This window comes from Marmota monax, unplaced genomic scaffold, assembly GCF_021218885.2.
Source record: "Marmota monax isolate L192 unplaced genomic scaffold, Marmota_monax_Labrador192_F-V1.1 WCK01_AAM20220418_F8-fsc00076, whole genome shotgun sequence".
NCBI classification, from domain to species: Eukaryota; Metazoa; Chordata; class Mammalia; order Rodentia; family Sciuridae; genus Marmota; species Marmota monax.
Window position 1 is genome coordinate 6,455,001 of NW_026692843.1, and position 17,500 is coordinate 6,472,500.

General features: G+C 49.5%; 1 protein-coding gene across 12 annotated transcripts in view; it reads right to left on the bottom strand.

The window, feature by feature from the left end:
* Positions 1–17,500, bottom strand: part of Ebf3 (EBF transcription factor 3) — a 116,760-nt gene that overhangs the window by 33,799 nt on the left and 65,461 nt on the right. For 8 of the 12 annotated variants that reach the window (XM_058580754.1, XM_058580753.1, XM_058580751.1 and 5 more), the window contains exons 7-8: positions 5,671–5,752; positions 2,091–2,235 (exon numbers count right to left, since the gene is read on the bottom strand). In XM_058580754.1, the coding sequence (XP_058436737.1) occupies positions 2,091–2,235; positions 5,671–5,752 (227 nt within the window). The remainder of the gene's footprint in view (positions 1–2,090; positions 2,236–5,670; positions 5,753–17,500) is intronic. The other 4 variants (XM_046448867.2, XM_046448866.2, XM_046448865.2 and 1 more) reach the window with 1 other exon arrangement.

Here is a 17,500-nt window from a genome sequence, read left to right on the forward strand (position 1 = left end):
AATACTGTAAATAATCTGCCTCGCTTTCTGTGAGCTCAAAGGACGCGGTGGCAGGCATCCACCGCAGCAGCAGGGGGAATTAGTGTACTTGGAAACCATCAGCAAGTGTGTACACACGCTGCTGGTGAATATGAGATGATTGGATAATGAGGCGTTAGCCGGGAGAGGCTGCACAGGAGCGCAGAGCTGTGGTTTAGGGGGTGCCTTCTCCTTGAAGAACACAGGACGGACTGGCAGCCAGCACCCCATCCAGTGCACACTACCCGGGCACCAGGCAGCACAGAGGTTCTTAGAAGGAAATGGACAGTCCTTAAAATGAGCTTCCCAAGTGTCACCTCTCCAGGAAGTGATGGCAACAACAGAGGAGCCCCGTCATCTCCTGCAGGGCACCGTGCCCGGCTGCTAGTTGGGATGGAGCACCCCACCACCAATGAGGGGTTTTGAGGCCACATGCACACTAGGGTTCTGAGTCACTTTTTGCATTTTAAGATTTTTGTGGCTTTAATGGGTGGGAAAAGGCACTGCAATCACTGGCAAGAAAGTAACTTGGTCCAAGTGTTGACAAAATACTGATAAACAAAAAAATCCCAAGCAAGGCTGCTTCCTTCCACGAATAGCTTTTGACTAGCTGGGTTTTATCTCCAAGGTACCCACTAGTGGCCTTTATTTTTCTAAATGCTACTTTTCTGCTTACAGTCAAATGCTTTTTCATGCTACTTACAAAAATAAATACTTGTACTTTGCTCAGATCATAATAGCTCATTAGAGGAGGCTGATTTTGGACTCAGACGACAACCTAACACCAGAGGGCTGAGGAGGCCTCCTTGAACCTATCGCATTGCGAGCTCCAGCTCTCTGGGGAAGCAAGGAGCTGAGGACCGGGGATTCAACCTTCTTAATTGTGAGCCTCATTAGTGATGGTTGCTAAGCAAAACACACACCTACCTTCAGTGCATAGGAAGGAGATAAACAATACGTCACAGCCTCTAATGACTCTGATGCTCAAGGCGACCTTTAATTATTATATTTTTGTTCTCTTATACCTTAGTCATTAATGTAGAAAAACAAATTAGTTTATTTTTGTGGACCACAGCAGATTCATAGATCAGCTTCCAGTTTCCACATCTGAATCGTGTTTCATTGTGACAATCTGCACAGCTTCATTCATTTCCCTGCCTCTGCAGCTGCCCCACTTGGGCAGCGTGGCTCTTGAATCCACCACCTCGGGTGCAGGATTTACCCTGAGCCTTGGTTGGACACTCTCTTTGCTCTAACGGGTTTCACTATGCTGTTTGGTTTGCAACTCACTTTTCAAAACTCTCACATTGCTTTATCAATGACTCAGACTGACCAACATCTCATGATTACTATGGGACACGGGAGGGAGGAAATGGCTCCTGATTTGCAGGGATGGGAAAGTAGTGGGCACCAAACACCCGCAGGAAAAGACAGGCTGAGGGGCTAGATGTCAGGCCCAACCCAGGCCCAGAGTTGCTGAAATTGACTCCCAATATCCAAGGACACTTGTCCCTACCTGCCCTCTCAAGGAAATTCTCTTTTAACAAGCAAAACAAGAAGTCCTTCAGTTGGAAGCATTTGACAAGAAAAAAGAAAATTTTATGCTCTTTTTCTCACCCTCAGCCCCATCCTGACTTGCACACACACACACACGTGTGTACACACTCCACCCAGGGATAGCAAGTGGTCCTCCCAGTGCCTTCTGAGCTGACTGGAGCAGGGTGTAACCACCCACGGAAGCATGAGCCAAGTATTTGGGGATGAGCTTCTGGATGGGAGCTTCCAACAGCCAAAATAAAACCAAATAAATCAAAACTGCAAGATAAGCTGTAAGCAAAAGAAAGCTTAGAAACAAACCAAGAACATGAAGGCTGTGGCAGGTGAGGTGACCACCTAACAAAGGGAGAGGGAGACCAAGCCCGGGGCCTGGCCCCCTGGGGACCCGCCACCACCACTAGGAGGCCCAAGGGACACACAGCCTGGTGAGAGCAACTCCACGTGAGTCGACATAAAGAATGGTGCAAAGGAAAAGAAGCATCGCAAATAAAAGAGTACATGTAGCATGTGCCTACCATTTTCCAGATAAGAAGGGGCCGTACCTTCTGACGGATCCAGGCGGCGGGCCCGCCGCCCGTGTTTGGAGTTGTTGTGCACAAACATGTTGTCGGACACGGCCAACACATGGCCGTCCACGTTGACTGTTGTCGATACAACAACCTGCGAAGACGAAGTGGATTTGAAAATGGAGTTGGCAAAGGGAGCGCAGCCCCCGCAGATACTGCAGAGCACAGGAGACCCCCTCCTGGAACCCCACCATCAGGCCCTCACAGCTCTTTTGGTAATAGGGGTGGGTTGTTTTGTTTTGTTTTGACTCAGGATTTCGTCTTTTCAAAGACTGGCTCCGCTAATTACAGTTTAATCTCTTATTATGCTAACAAGTGAATTCAATGCAGAAAAATATTATTGTCACCATCAGCTTCAGAAACACCCCTCTAGCCACTCATTTTAAAGTCCCTGTTTGGATTGATCTGTTCACTTATTGATTAGATAGTTTATCTAATTTAAATTAGTTCACTTGAGACCAGCCTCCCTTGAAGAGCTGTAAGGATTCACAGTTGCCCCAAAAGGGTCTCATAAATCAGGACCCATCCTCTCCCCAACATTTTATCAGCAAATGATCCCTAAGTCAATTTTACAATTACATTTAATGTCTTGTAATGAACATTTTTGCCTCTGAAAAGACCAAGTTGAGAGTGAATGGCGGAAGTGTTCTGAATTCTTCCTCCAGTTCATGGGAAGGTGGTAAGGGCAGGTGCTGTCTCTTCTGTGGGAGTGAGTGGCTCCAGTATTAGGCGGGGCTCAGAGGATGGCCCTGGGGGAGAGGACAGGTCAGGGCTCCTTATACCCTCAGACGCCTCCTGCTGGTGCCACACACCTACCTTCCCAGCTGAGCCTGTCATAGGTATCTCAGAAACAGTACGCCTCAATGGACCCAGGAAACCACACAGTTCAACCTGGCCCTGACCTTCTCTTTAATGAGTGGGTCCCTGTGCTGTGCTGCCTCCAGAGTGGCTAGAGCGCAAGCCAGGTTTACTGGGTCTCACAGTGGGCTTCCTGGGGCCTGAGCCTGGGTGGGCAGGGAAGAAGTCGGGCTCAGTGCCACAGCTGGGCAGACAAGGCAGGTCTTGGAGCCACACTACCCTAGAAAGTTGCATGGCAGGAGGCAGCGAGCAGGGACATCCAGGTACAATGAACTGTGACAAGCCAAGGCTGCGCTGGGTGGTGGTAAGTAACAACCATCAGTGTTGGTTCATCAAATGTAAAGAGCACTATGTCAAAGATGTCAATCAGGGGGCAATTGTGAGAGGCAACCAGGACATTGGGGAGCTTTCCTAACTTTCTAAAGAACTTTTTTCTAAATCTGAAACTGCTCTAATAAAAACAAAGTTTATTAATAATTAAATAAACTGAATTAAATTTTTCAAATTAATGAATAGAAGTGATTAAAGACAAGTAAATAGCATTGTTTTTTTTTTTAATTTTTAATTTATTTTCTAGTTTTTGGCGGACACAACATCTTTTTTGTATGTGGTGCTGAGGGTCAAACCCGGGCCACATGCATGCCAGGCGAGCGCACTACTGCTTGAGCCACATCCCCAGCCCCAAGTAAATAGTATTGTTAAGAGTTTAAAAAAGAAGCCAAGGGTTGGGGATATAGTCAGTGGTAGAAAGTTACCCTAGCATGCAAAAAAAAAAAAAAATTCCACAAAACCAAACAACAACAACAAAAAAAACTCCTGACAAAACAGAAGCCATGGCTGCACATCTGTGAATGCATGGGTGCATGGGTAACTGGCTTTTTAAAAACCTCAGGTCCCACAGAAGATCGTGAAGTGGGGGCAGTATGAGCTCCATCAGGGGAGCCTCCTTGACACTGTCTCCCCTTGGGCCTGCCAGGGTCCCAGGGGTCTCAGCAACACTAGGCCGTTTGAGCCTCCAGCTGTGGATGCCACCACTGTGCACACTGGCACTGCCCTCTGGAGCCTTGGCAGGGGCACACTGGTGCCACTATGTTGGGGCCAGGCCTGGAGGAGCCAAGGGCTGCTCCTGGGCACCCAGGTGCCCTCCTCGGGTCCACCTGAAGGCCCTCTCTGGGCATGAAAGAAATTCCCTGAACGTATCCCCAAAGCATGATGCAGACCGCTAATGTTGAGGCTGGGACTTGGCCTTCTTAAGCTCTTAGGCCATATGTTAATAAAGAAACAAGAAGTGGTAAAAATAAAAATTAAAGACACCACCTTGGTTCTGTCATCCTTATTTAGGCCCATCACCAGGGAAAACAGGGCCATTCAGCAGAGAAAGCACGCCGTGCTATGCATTTCCTCCTGGGCCAGCTCTGCCAAGCACCTGGGAAGGTGCCGAAGCCAGCTTAGAGCATCCTAAGAACCTTGACATACGCCTAAGTCCAGTTAAACCTTCCAGGAGGCAGGAAGATTCACTAGAGACCAGAGGAAGTCCTCCTAGGCACTTCAGCTCCACGGTCAACCTTGAGGTTGCCGTGACTGATGCTATGCTGGGTCAATTGTGAGACAAAGAAGGTGCGGCCACTCTGCCCAGTGTGACCTCCACTCTGTTTAGATGGATCAAAATCACCTATGCCCTGTGGAGCCTTGTGCATGAAAAACAGGGAGCAACAGTGTGCAAGAATCACTCCCTGGCTAGAGGCCACTGTGGGCACGGAGGGAGGGGCAGGGATCCTGCCTTCCTGATGAGCTGCAAGGAGGCACAGAGGCCATGTGCTTTCCTAAAGGACTGAAGCATTATGAGCTTCCTGAAAACACTTTGAGCTATTTGATGGAAAGCAGTCTATGTCCCAAACAAGACTTGCTAGGTAACTCATCCATCTAGTGTTCACTCCCATCAGCCACCCACTTCCTCTCTGGTTGGCAGGTACCAGCCGTAGTTCTGTGTTCCAGCCCAGAATATTTATCTAATGCAAATTGGCCAAATAATCCTTTACCCTGATGTAGCCCCTGACCACTCACAAAGGCAAGAAAAACACAAACACTCTTCTAACTAATTGGTCCCTGAACTTAGCCCACTCCCTTCTCTCCTATAGGCAAAATCCTCTCCCAGGACAACAGGGACAGAAGTTAGCCTGGGCCAGAAAGAGACCAGCAGCCAGGGCTGAAACAGACAAAGTTGGAAAAAGCAAACCTCCGGGACAGGTAGAGGGGGCTGGGAAAGCATTCTGAAATTTGCAGAGGCCTATATTAGGCAGGGGCAGACCTCTCTATGAGGAGGGTCCAAGACCCTGAGATTTCCTGAAAGTTTGCATATGGTTCTTTCCAAGCTGAAAACCAATCATTAATCAATTGATCATCAATCCCTATAAGATCTTTGGCACGGCCACGTTTTCAGAGCTGACATCAGGTCTGTTGTGGACCATGACTGGGCTCCATGAATCTGGCACCCTGAAGACACCAGATCATTTTTTAAAGTGTTTTAGTCACATGAGTTTTCAAATGAGGTAAGTCTTGTTTGCTACTGGCCCTTGGAGAACTATAGACTGTTTTCTGAACAACTGCAAAATCAGTGAATTCAGATACTACAAGAGCAGCCAGCCAGGCTGCCTGCCCTTGGGGTGCATACCTGGAATCTCCGCATATCCCGAGGGTTGCCTGCATTCTTCAAACAGTTCTGATTGCACTTGAGGAAAAACTTTAGGAAGAATCTACAAAAACACAAAACACAGATAGTTAGAATCATCAGACATAAGACCAACCTTTTGAAAAATACTTGTGCCATGGCACAGTGAAGACCACTCATGGCTGCATCTGGCTGCCCTGGAAGTGGGCAATACTAAGAGAAGGTGCAGGCCAGGGTACAGGGTGCCCAGTCCACAGCTAGCACAAGGACTCTTGTGCATGCAGCGTGGGAGCCATGGCTGCCATGTGCCTGGCACATGATCCCCAAACTGGACTGGCCTTCTCTCGCCTGGATCTTCACACAACCAGCCATTACCCTTTGGGAAAGCATCGTCCCAGACAGGGCTCTGTCTTCAATTAATAAAACACTGGACGTCTGGTTGAATTTGAATTTGGGATAGGAAACAAATGACTCTGTTATGCTCTGGGACACACCTATATTATAAAAAGTTCTGTTTATTTGCAATTGAATGTGCTACATCTTGACCTGGCAATCCAGCTCTAGAGGACAGCCCCGCGTAGGCAAATGAACTTTTAAAAACAGATGTTAAAAGTTCAATAACACTCAAGAAGAGGGATTATGGAGTGACATGATTTCTGGGGAAGGTCTCTGAGTGAAGGGTACAGTTCACAATTCTTGGTGTGGTCAGGAAACTGGCTCCAGCTGAGCACAGGCGCAAGGCAGCATCCCAGGTGGGAGTGGCGAGGCCAGGCTCGAGACCTAGCTCCGTCTCCCGCCAAGCCCTCCCCTGGTGTCCGTGGAAGTCAGATTCAGGAGTCCTGACAAAGTAGAGATGCTGTGTCAAAAACGTCATTGTGGGGGCTGGGATTGTGGCTCAGCGGTAGAACACTCGCCTAGCACGGGCAGGGCCCAGGTTCGATCCTCAGCACCACATAAAAATAAAGGCATTGTGTGTGTCCATCTACACCTAATAAGTAAATAAATAAATAAATATATTTTTTATAAAAACGTCACTGTGCTGTCCTCCCCATTCCTGCAAGCTCAGGTACAAATGCAGATGTGCTGGCTTTTGGTCCGAATGGGCAGACAGCGGGCAGTGCCACCACCCATGGGGAGACAGGATTCTCCCTGTGCAATGCCTCTTGCAAAGGCCACTTCTGTTGTAAGCCCAAGTGGACTCTGGTGACACATCTCCTATCCTCGGGTGTCAGAGCATCCTTTCCAGCAAGGTTATACCCAAAATCTTCTGTTTTCTCCCAAAATATCATCTGTCCTACTTGGTGATGATTAATGTTCTATGAGATTTCACATGATTTCCTTGATGTTTGGTGTTCAAGGTTCCTCGTTGGCAGTTACAGTATCAGAAATGCAGACTCCGTAGACAGAGGCTCATTTCTCTACTGGTACCTCAACATATCCTGGAAGACTCCTGACTGTGGCAGAGGAAAACCCAGTCGATGGGGGAAAGAATGGTGGCCATTTAATTAAATTTTCTTACATACTGTGAGGCCTCGCTATTTTAGGCCAGAATTTACATCTTTTATTAACTCACCTCACCTATACACTTAGCTCACACTGCCTCCTAACACCATCTGCCATCAGCCACGGCAAGTCACTTGATATTCCACCCACCAATTTTTCCTAACAACCACTGTGCAATTAAACTCCACACATTCTGCGGCGAGGTAAATTAGGCGCACCTGCGGCCACACTGCATTTGAACTGCATCAGAAAGGGCCTAACAAGGTGAGGGCGCCACAAAGTTACCGTCCTGTCAGGCAATTAGGTTTTCACTTGGGGGACAGCCACGCGGTGCAATTACGCCCCACATTACACCCGGCTAATCTTCTGAGCAGGCGCCGGCCCGGGAAGCGGCTCGTCTACAGAGGTACCTGCACAGAGCTGGCAGTGAGAGCTTTTTTGTGCAAAATAAAAGATGTTCTCCCCCTTCAGAGGATGGTACCTTAAGTTCCTGGATGTCTGGTTAGCCAGTTCACCCTGTTACCTCTAAGAGAGCAGAGTGGGTTTGGAAGATATCCCAGGTAGCCCTCGCCCCAGCCCTGATGGCCAGGAGGCCCCCAGGGCCTAAACAAGGAAGTTGGGTGCTGGGCCTGTAAGTGTCCGGAGCATCCACGGGGTCCACCGTACAGGAACGCACACTTGCCCCCTCCCTCTCGATGTGGCAATCATAGGCTGTCCCGTCCAAGGGCAGGGCAAGTACTTCAGAAAGATCCCCAGATCCCCTTGGAGAGCAGGGTCCTTAAGCACAGAGGCCCCAGTGACTCAAGTGAGATCAAGCACACAGTCACCAGACTCCTGGCCAGGTGGCTGCGACCTCTGTAGGACAGAGGAAGACTCGCAGGGAACCCAGGGGCTTGGTGCTCCTCCTCTACCTGCGTTTTGGAAATGTCCCTGGGGCTCTCCACTAAGCCTTCGCAGGCAGAGGTGGCACAGCAAGTACTGGCCAGACACACCTGCAGGGTTCGGGAAGGATGAGGAGGCTGAAGGCCCGGCAGGCAGAGTCAAGCGGCCCTCAGTCCTTTACTCCATGACCCCCCAGTTGGCTTTCTCCTAAGAAATATCTGACAACCACTTTACATATCTCACTTCCCGAGTCCAGGACACAAAGGGTTTAATACTCTTGTTATGAAAGGAAAAATCCTTCCTATGTCAGAAAATCTTTGGCTTTAGCACCAATAAACTCTTTATTACTGCTAAACATGGATTTGCTGCTCGATCGCAAAGAGGCGATAAAAATTCTAACCTGTCATTAGTACATTATGCTTAATTGTGTACAGTGTGTTTCCCTGCATCTGCTGCCCGACAGCAAAATGACCATTATGTGCACTAATTCCCTGACCCCGTCTTTATTTCCCTAAAGAGTCATCATCTTTCACAGTAGGTACCAGAGTAAATCAAGCTTGAAATATGGGCTTTATTTACTTGTTTCTCCCAGGCAGAGGGGAAGACAGCGGCTAAAGACAAACTGCTCCACGTCCGTTGCTCCCCAGTAATGTTCTACTCGGAAACAGCTCACAGAATCCCAGAAAGTTCTCAGGACCTGTTACTAGCAGGGAGGCATGGTCCTATCACTCAAGAAATGGGGTTCCTCTCCCACAGCACCGAGCACCAGGGAGATGTCCTGTGGCACTGCTCTCTGTCTTAGGGCACAGGGTGCGGGCAGTTTCCTCTTCTAACTCCTGAGCACCCAATGATGAATGTGGGAGGCAGGGGACCCTCACCTGAGAGGACAGTGATGGAGGGGCAGGGGGCCTGATTACACCTGATTACACGGAGTTCAAGCTGGAAACTCCCAGGCCCTCCCTTCCTCTGTCCTGCTGGACCAGTGTGGTCCTCTGCTCCCAATGGAGAAGGGATAGTCCAGTCACCCCGGCCTCAGTATCAGGGTCCCAACAAACAGCTCCAGTCGCCACATGCGTGCAGGGTGGCAGCCAGCCCAGGAGGATTTAAACTGGACTAAAACGAATAACGGGTCCAGCATTGGCACCAGAGCCCAGTGTAGGTACCACAGGATGAGGGGCGAGCCCCCCCCCCACAACCAATTTCAAAGTCAGCTCCGTGTCTGTGTGTTTAAACTATGAATTAGTTCATTTATATTTACTTTTATGAAGCTGATTAGCCAGAGCTTCTCTATCTGATGAAAATCATTTTAATTGTAGTGTTAGGCTCCTGTGTAATATCCATTACATTATGAACTGTTTAAATTCTACATGGGCATTGTGTAAATTGGCCCTTTGTGAGCTAGCAGGCAATTAGGACCAAACAGCTCTCCTTTAAACGGCTACAGAACTTTGTGGTGTTGTTCAGGACAATCAGAGACAAAGGAGGCTGTTTAATTGTAATTTAATGGAATATCAAGGAGTCCGTGGCATTAGACGCTGGCAACAGAGAGCAGGAGAGAAAAATTAACTGCAATTATGTTTGATTAAAGCTATCCTTCTCAATAATCAGCGGTCCTGACAGGCCACGGGGCTCCAGTGGGCTCCAGGATGGCAAAAGGTGTTGAGCAATATTAGGGCCAATAAAGGGGATATTAGCATAGCTAATTACAGCCCTGCAAAACCTGCAAAGGGGGCCTCTGTGTATTGTAATGTGTGAAATAATTGGCCAAGGCCGTTATCAATTACATAAGGAATGAATTTGGTTTGTCAGGGAAAAGCTGATGAGCTGCGTTTCATCTGACACCATCCTTCCCGCCCGCGCCCAGGCAGCTCGGAACTTCCCCACTTCCGTGAAGAGCTGCAGCCTTCCAGTGGCCACGTCACTGATAAGATCATCCTGCCAGCGAGCGCTAGGTAATTAATACGGCCCGGCCCCACGCCCTCCCGGCCACTGATGTTTTTACCTAAGCGAAGCCACTAATCATGCAATAATGATTTCTTTCCCTCTGGTCAAAGGAGAAATGGATGGGTTCCTCAGAAGTGCAGAGGCTCCGCGGGTGCACCCTGGTGACCGAGGGGGACAAGGGAACTTGGTACTGTTTGAACCACGCCTCCTGCACATGACCCTTGTTGGAAGTCCCCTACCTCTCAGCACCCCTCTATGTGGGTTTTTTAAGTAGTTTTTTCATTTCTTAATTGTCAACGTTTAGGCTCTTTCAGGACTTGGTTTTGTTTGAAAGTGTGAGTCCTAGCGCCAGAAGAAGTGACCCTGATTGGCCGAGAGGAAAGGCACCAGGCAGAGCCAGGGTCAGTGGTGTGCCATGGCCTCGACTCTGCTTGCTGAGTGGCCGCACACCCTGCAAAGAGCCCTGGCTTCTCACAGAGCCAAGTTCCTACCCAAGTTCCAGCCTGTCCTAGCAGGCGCGACCTCGCTCCTGGCCCTCGACGTGGGCAACATGGGAAATCTGAGTCTGGAATGAAAAATATCAGTATCTTTTACAAAATGGGGGCTTGATTTTCAGTTTTAAAGTGGGGCTCTTAATAAGCAGCACACTCAAACCAGGCGGTAGGCCTTCAGCTCATCAATCAAAACCCCAGAGCGTCACGTGTGAATCACTGTTTGGTGACAGCATCCAGGGTTCCACAGGCTGCAAGGAGCCTGGTCCAGATCGAGTCCTCACATCTTTAGTTACTGCTATTTTGATGCATAGTAGTCTAGACAAGAAAAGGTGCACACAGGAGGTCCAGCTTGAGACCTCACCAGCTGCTGGTGGTGCAGGGAAAAGTTGCTCCAGGGGACGGGGCTTCCTTGGTGGGGGAAAGAAAGCATTTGGAACGAGGGAGCGATGGCCCCACAGCCACCAAATCGCTCACTTCCAAAAGGTTGATCTCATGTTATGTCAATTTCACTTCCTTTACAAAGGAAGTCTCACCCCAGAGGAGCAGGCAAGGGCAAGAGTAGAACTGGCAGGCCTTTTGGGGATGGGTGGCTGCAGCCCTTACTCTGCTGTTGAAATGAAATAGTTAAGAGTCAAATTAAAAGATAGAGCCTTTAAGAGCCTTTTCCCTGACTGATAAGAGAGTGGCCACAGAGTGATCCTCGAGGTCCTGCTAATTACTGGGAAGTCCCTGAAAGCAGTGGCCGCAGCTGTGGAGTGTGCACGCCCGGCCATCAGTCGCTGGAGTATTGATCCTGAGCAATTCTAGCCGATCGGCCGGGCGCTGCACGGTGTGCTTCCCTCACAGACCTGTAATGAGCAGTTCCCATACACGGACTACATTCTGCTGACATCAGATCTGTGCACCAGGCAGTACACAGGTCAATACATATCGGATTTCCAAAATGCGAGGGTCTTAATGTCAGGCCTCTCTTTTTCTCTCACTCCTGCCATTAGCGATGACTGGGCTCACGTTCTTTAATGCCATACGAGAGGAAAAATCTGCTCCATTAGTCTGATTTATTCTTCAAATATGCCATGACAAATTGCTTTAACACCAGACTTATTAAATTCTTGTGCATTTCAAGTTAGGGGTCTCATAGACTTGTAGTGCCTGCATGACGTCATAATGACGGGGGCGGGGGCAGAGGGTGACAGAGCTGAGTTTTACAGCTGGGCCAGATCTCCTTTGTCGGGGGCCTTCCCGCCCCCCCCCCCAGGTGAGAGGTCAGGGTGGGCTGACGGCCCACCTGGGAGGACCTGGTCTCCACGGGAGGCGTTCCCCGGGCACGCATGATATCCTGCATGTAAATGTAGATGTGTAAGGATTTGGAAATATCCACGGCTTGACTCGCAGTTCAACAATTGCTGGCCTTTGTCTGGGGAATCTGCTCTAGTGTAGCAGAGCCGTCTCTAGTGGACCCCAGCTATTTTACTTCCCTCCGCTGTAGTAACCACACCGCATTAACAATATTTGTACTACAATCGCCAAGGGACCCACTTCCCAGATTCTATCACTTCTTTATCTCCTGACAAATACCTCACTATCGAACATTATTAGGTTTAGAAAATTAACCCTTCGCGGTCTAGAGCCGTACCAGGCCCCACCGTTCCTCCAAAGGGCCTTATCGCTAAGTTTCTGCTATAATGGTTTTTCTTTTCATCACAATTTCAGCAGCAGCTGTCAAGAGGCACTTATAGATACCATGATCTTGTACTTTTGCAATGATTCTCATTAAAATGATGCCAAAGAGATCTGATGGGGTGTAATGGCTTTGCCGGCCAGCTCGATAGCCACTTCCACAGCAGATCCCGTGCCGAGGGCTCCGTTTGGGGGAATTTGTATGACTTGCATTAAACTTTTCCGGGTGGTTTTAATGTGCTCAGATAAGTACAACCCAGGCAGACACCCTAATAGCAAGCGCATCCCAGAGTTCCACGCTTTGCTGGCTGCCCTCCTCGGCTGGCTGTCAGAGTTCCAGTTAGTGTTTTCTGTAACAGTTCCTGATATTTCGTGATAGTTTTGATAAGGTTATCTGTTTAAAAGAAGTCAACTGCACAGCACAAAAGAAATGTGAAGTGCACTATATTTACACTGGGGTGCTTGTTTCAAGTGCCTATCTTTCTTCTCCCCCTTTACCTATTTCTCTATTTCTAATGGGCGATGCAGCATTGACATTATTTCCCCAGCAGATCACTAGCCCTGTCAATCAGTCTGTATTTTGTCTTTCGCTGCGGGCTCATTAAAACAGCTTCCTCACTCCCTCCGGACACTGCTCTATTTGCCAGCTCTGATCACGAAGCTCCTTATTTAAGGGAAATGCCAGCATCACTTGGCTCCCATCAGATGCACCCCTGACTCGTTGCCAGCTCCAGGGGAGACTTTCACAGGTTGTGCAGAGATTAAGCGCCTGTGTTCATCCAGACTCAGGATTTCAAACCTCTCCCGCCATCCGGGTGTGTGTTTTGGGGGATCTGAAGATAACGGCGATGTCTGTCTGGCCATCCTGGCCTCTGCTGGCCACCGAGCTCATGCTCAAAACCAGTGCAGGGCTGGGTTTTGTTTTTATTTTTTCCGGACCTCCATGTGGGAAGGAGCTTGTTAATCTTTTCCTGATCCAATGTACATTTCCCCCCATCCACACCAGCCTGCTTAATTAAGAACTATCCTCTTCGTAGGCTGAATTATTAATAAAAAAATCACATTTTAAATCAAGCCTGTGCATGCATGGAGGACACCAGTGTCGAACCTGCCTATGCCGGCTCTCTAGCCTTTTAGGTCCTGATTAAAAACTTATTAAAACATTATAAATGATTAATGGGCACGCAGCTCTGAGTGGCAATTATTAGTTTTAATGCAGGTAATGCAGCTTAATGAGGGGCACATGTGCGCCAAGCCTCGCCTTCATTACTCCTGCGTGTCAACATATACAAGAGAAATGTGTGTACAGGTCATCCATTACTCGGAACAGCACCGAGCCCCTCTCTTCACCTCCCTTTGTTGATGAGCCAGGAGCCATAAATTAATCCCTTTCTGTGGCTCAGGGAAGGACCAAGGTGTTAGAATCGCGGTAAGCCCTGCTCGGCTCCCCACAACACCACGCAGCTCCAGTTGGAGAAGCTCACACGTCATCTTCTCTGCATCCCTGCGGGACCGGGAGTTTTTTCAAGGGGTTTCTGCAGGTCGTCATTGTCTCCCCTCAGAATCAAGTGCCACCGACACTCAGAGCCGAATGGGTGGCTCTCCTTTCTGGTTTGGGAGGGGCGTGGGGAGCTTGGCTCCACCCGCCAGTGCCTGCCCCCCCATGGACGTGGTTTTCCTCATCCCCGGATGGGATCCTCCTGTCCTCCTTGCTAGCTACGGGCTGCCTGTGGGTTGGGGTGCAGGGGAGTGGTGTGAGAGGCAGGCATAGGCTCGAGCCCCTGGTGGAGGAGTCCTGAGGCTGGAGTGCAGACACAGGAAGAGCCAGCCAGAGTCCCTGCAGCATGCAGACCGCAGGGTGAGCACAGCCCCGGGAAGAGGGGCCGGTGAATGGACGCATTTAGGATGCCAAGATCAGGAGCCCAGAGTGCCTCCTTGCTCACAAAGAAGCCCATACAAGTCTCCAGCTCCACCGGGAGCTGTCCCAGGCCGGCTGCAGCCTGCAGCCAGGGAGCAGGCCACTGGGCCCAACTTCTCACGTCACCTTTCATTTTCTGTTTTTGTGACAAGCAGCTTGATCCAGGCTGATCTCCACTATCTGTTTGAAGAGTATTCAGGACTATTTGCATCATTTTATGGCTAATGTATAATATATGGCTCTAAAGTGAGCCCGGGCGCTGTCCTGTTACCGAGCATAAAAAAGTAAGGGCAATAAAGATACATTAGTTGTCTCAAGCACAGCGGCTCTAACACCAGCAAGAAGGCTGCTGCTCGGAGTTAAGAGGCAACCTTTCCGCCTGACTAAGACAATGGAGGAGTAAAGAAAATGTCAAATCAAGAAAAGCTGGATTTAGAGATGAGGCAGCCCAGAATGACGTTGGGGCCATATTTTGTGAAACTATAATGCAGTTGGCAGCAAAGATCCGTGTTTCTGATTCATCCAGGGCCGCATGGCAAAGCTTTGTCAGTCTGTGCAAGGTATAAATAATTCAGGGTGAGAGATGGCAATTACAGGGCCCTGCACAACCAAAATGAATATTTTATGAGGACTAAAACTGCTCTGGAATGAATCATACACAGGAGTCACACATGGCGAGTGGGCTCATACATGCCAGCCCCAAGAAGAGACGCCGAGGCCCTTATCTCCTTTCAGGGTGTTGACCAGAAGCCTGGAGAACAGTAATAAGCAAGCTCAAAGCAGGCTGTCCATGGGCGCACCCAGGCTTTGGAAAGACTCGGTCCCTGAAGCGCCCAGCAGGGACACACCAGGCCCACCGAACCCAGAGGATGCTCTGCAGGTACACCCTACAGTGTGATTAGAGGAGTGCCCAGAATCAGCCTGGTGGGTTGCCTGTCATCCGACTGCTCAAATTATTGATAGGTGTTAGCTGGGACCTCCTCTTCCTGAGGGAGTGACCTGAAGTCTGGGTCTGAAGAAGAGAGAACAGCTCTGCTGGCCCCAATGAAATTTCCAAGAGCCTGGGAGGAGCACTGTGTATCTGTCTCCCACCCTCAGTGACTCTTCACCTTCCTCCCTGCCAGAAGACTAAGGCTTCTCGTCCATCCCTGGTCCTGAAGCTTACATGATCCAGGTCCACTGTCCAAGGGGCCAAGACCATGGCCTTCGACATCCACAACGGTCAAACCTGCACATAAAAGTTGCTTCTCTCGCTTTGAAACGGCACACTACGAGTGGATGGAGTAGAGTTAAAGGGGTCTTTAAAGGCTGAAAGGATGGTTTCATCTGTTACATTTCCTCCAAAAATGCTCCTGGTGAACTGGTAGAACAAATAACAACATTGTTCACCAGGCTGCAGAGGCCCAGGCCTGGTGGTGAATGGCCATTGTGTTTGTGTAGCTACTGATACCTGTGCTTTTGTGGGGAAAGAAGGCCGGGGCCATGACATCAACAAAGCACAAGCACCCCTCTGTGCAGACACCAGCCCGGGTCCCGCACGGTGGGAACCCAACACAAGATCCCTCTGAGAAGGTTTTCTTTAAACCCAACTCCAGTGCATTGTTTATGAAAACAAGGCTATTAGGTATATTAATAATTTGATAAATAGGGATTTGCCCTTAATTATTCATGAAGAACATTTGGCAACAGTAAAATTATATTCGCAGAACAGGTTTATAAACCAGCTAATTATAAATTAAGTATGCAAGAGAAAATTGCTAACCTTGAAATTAAAATATTTTATGATTCTGCAATTATATAAAAAAAAAAAGGTAGAGAATTATCAAAACCCCAGTGTGAGCAGAGAGTACAGCAGGTCTATACAGATGGCAGTGGGCAGGCTGGAGGAGTGACAGCAGAGGAGATGGACTGAAAGGCCCCTGTCCCCCAGCCACCTTGGAGTGGAGGCTTATTCTTCTCAAGTGCAACTTTCCCAGGGTATGGATGATCTGGAAGGACCACCAGCTTCTACCTGGCAGGCAGCTCAGCACCCACAGGAAGGCCCAGTCTGGTTATGTGCAAAGGTCACCTCTGCTTGCTGTCAAACCCCGTCCCTGAAGACAGAGGCATTTCCTCTGTTCACATGGCCTTGCTGGGGCCATGAGGAAGCCCCTGGCTTCCCCCAATTCACTGCCCTTCTGCTGGGGACAGGTCCACATGAGCTTAGGGTCCAAGGGGAGAAGACTGGGGCTGGTGGCAGAAGAGCGCGGTCCCACTTGTCCCCACTAGAGGGCTTCTCCATCTGGGAGCAGGCAAATGCCACTGTGGGTGGCCTCTGGGTCAGGACGCAGCTCCCACCTGCAGCAGACCTGGGACAGTCCCCTCCTGGGAGCTGGACAGTCCCACGGCTACTTTCTGGCTCCACTAACAAGCGCAGCTTCCTTGGGGGGGGCGGGGCTCTCCTGCGCCCCCCCACCCACCCACTTCTGCAGCCTCCTTGCTTCCCCAGAGGTCTCAGTGGCCGGCAACACCCCGCCCCCGACTGTCACCCACGGTTTCCTTATTGATAAGCGAAGACACAAGTGAATTTTTGTCCACTTTTTAATGAGTGGACATTCTGCCCCATAATTTAGGCAGATGTTAACAGTGAAGGAAGCGTTCAGGATAAATGAGTAGAGAACAACCTGAGTGAGCCGCTGGGGTGGGGGGGAGCGTATTCCTGAACTTCTTTTCCCAGGCCTATGTCACATCTGGGGGAAAAAGCAAACTGCAGCGGCTCAGCACTGTCGAGGGCAGCCCTTGTTGCTTTTCCTGGCCCTGAACCCTGGGCCTCCTGCACTCTCCTGAAATCAAAGGGAAATGAGCAGAATCCACTGAAGTGCCCTTTTTCCTTTTGGTTATGAAGAGCCTTGGCTTTCCTGAGAGTCAAAAGCTCCACTAATTGCTCATGTAACAGAGAAAACAGCACAGGGCACACTGGTCTGCCCGAGCCCCTACCCTGACACCGAGACACAGCTGCCGGTCAGGCAGCCAACCAATCGGGGAGGTCTCTGGGAACTCAGAGAATGAAAATTTTTTCATGTATAAAATCCTTAATCAAAATGCTAGTGGTGTCATCTTGTAGTGCAGACACTGCAACTTAAAATTAATACACAACAGGACCTTTAACAGGATGAACATCTTCAGGCTGCGAGGTGCACATGCTTCTGAACTGTGGCCTGAGTGTCAAGACCCGGGCAGCAAGACGGTGCTATGCCCAGCACCCAGATCCTCTCTGTGCCAGGGCCTCCAGGCCCAGAGGGACTCCAAAATCAGCCACTGTGAGTGGCATAACACCACAGGGTGTAAACTACTCAAGGAGCAGCCACCGGCCTAATTTTGGACACGGCTCTAAGCCTCCTTTCACCAATTAGTTTAACTCCATCAGCTAGTA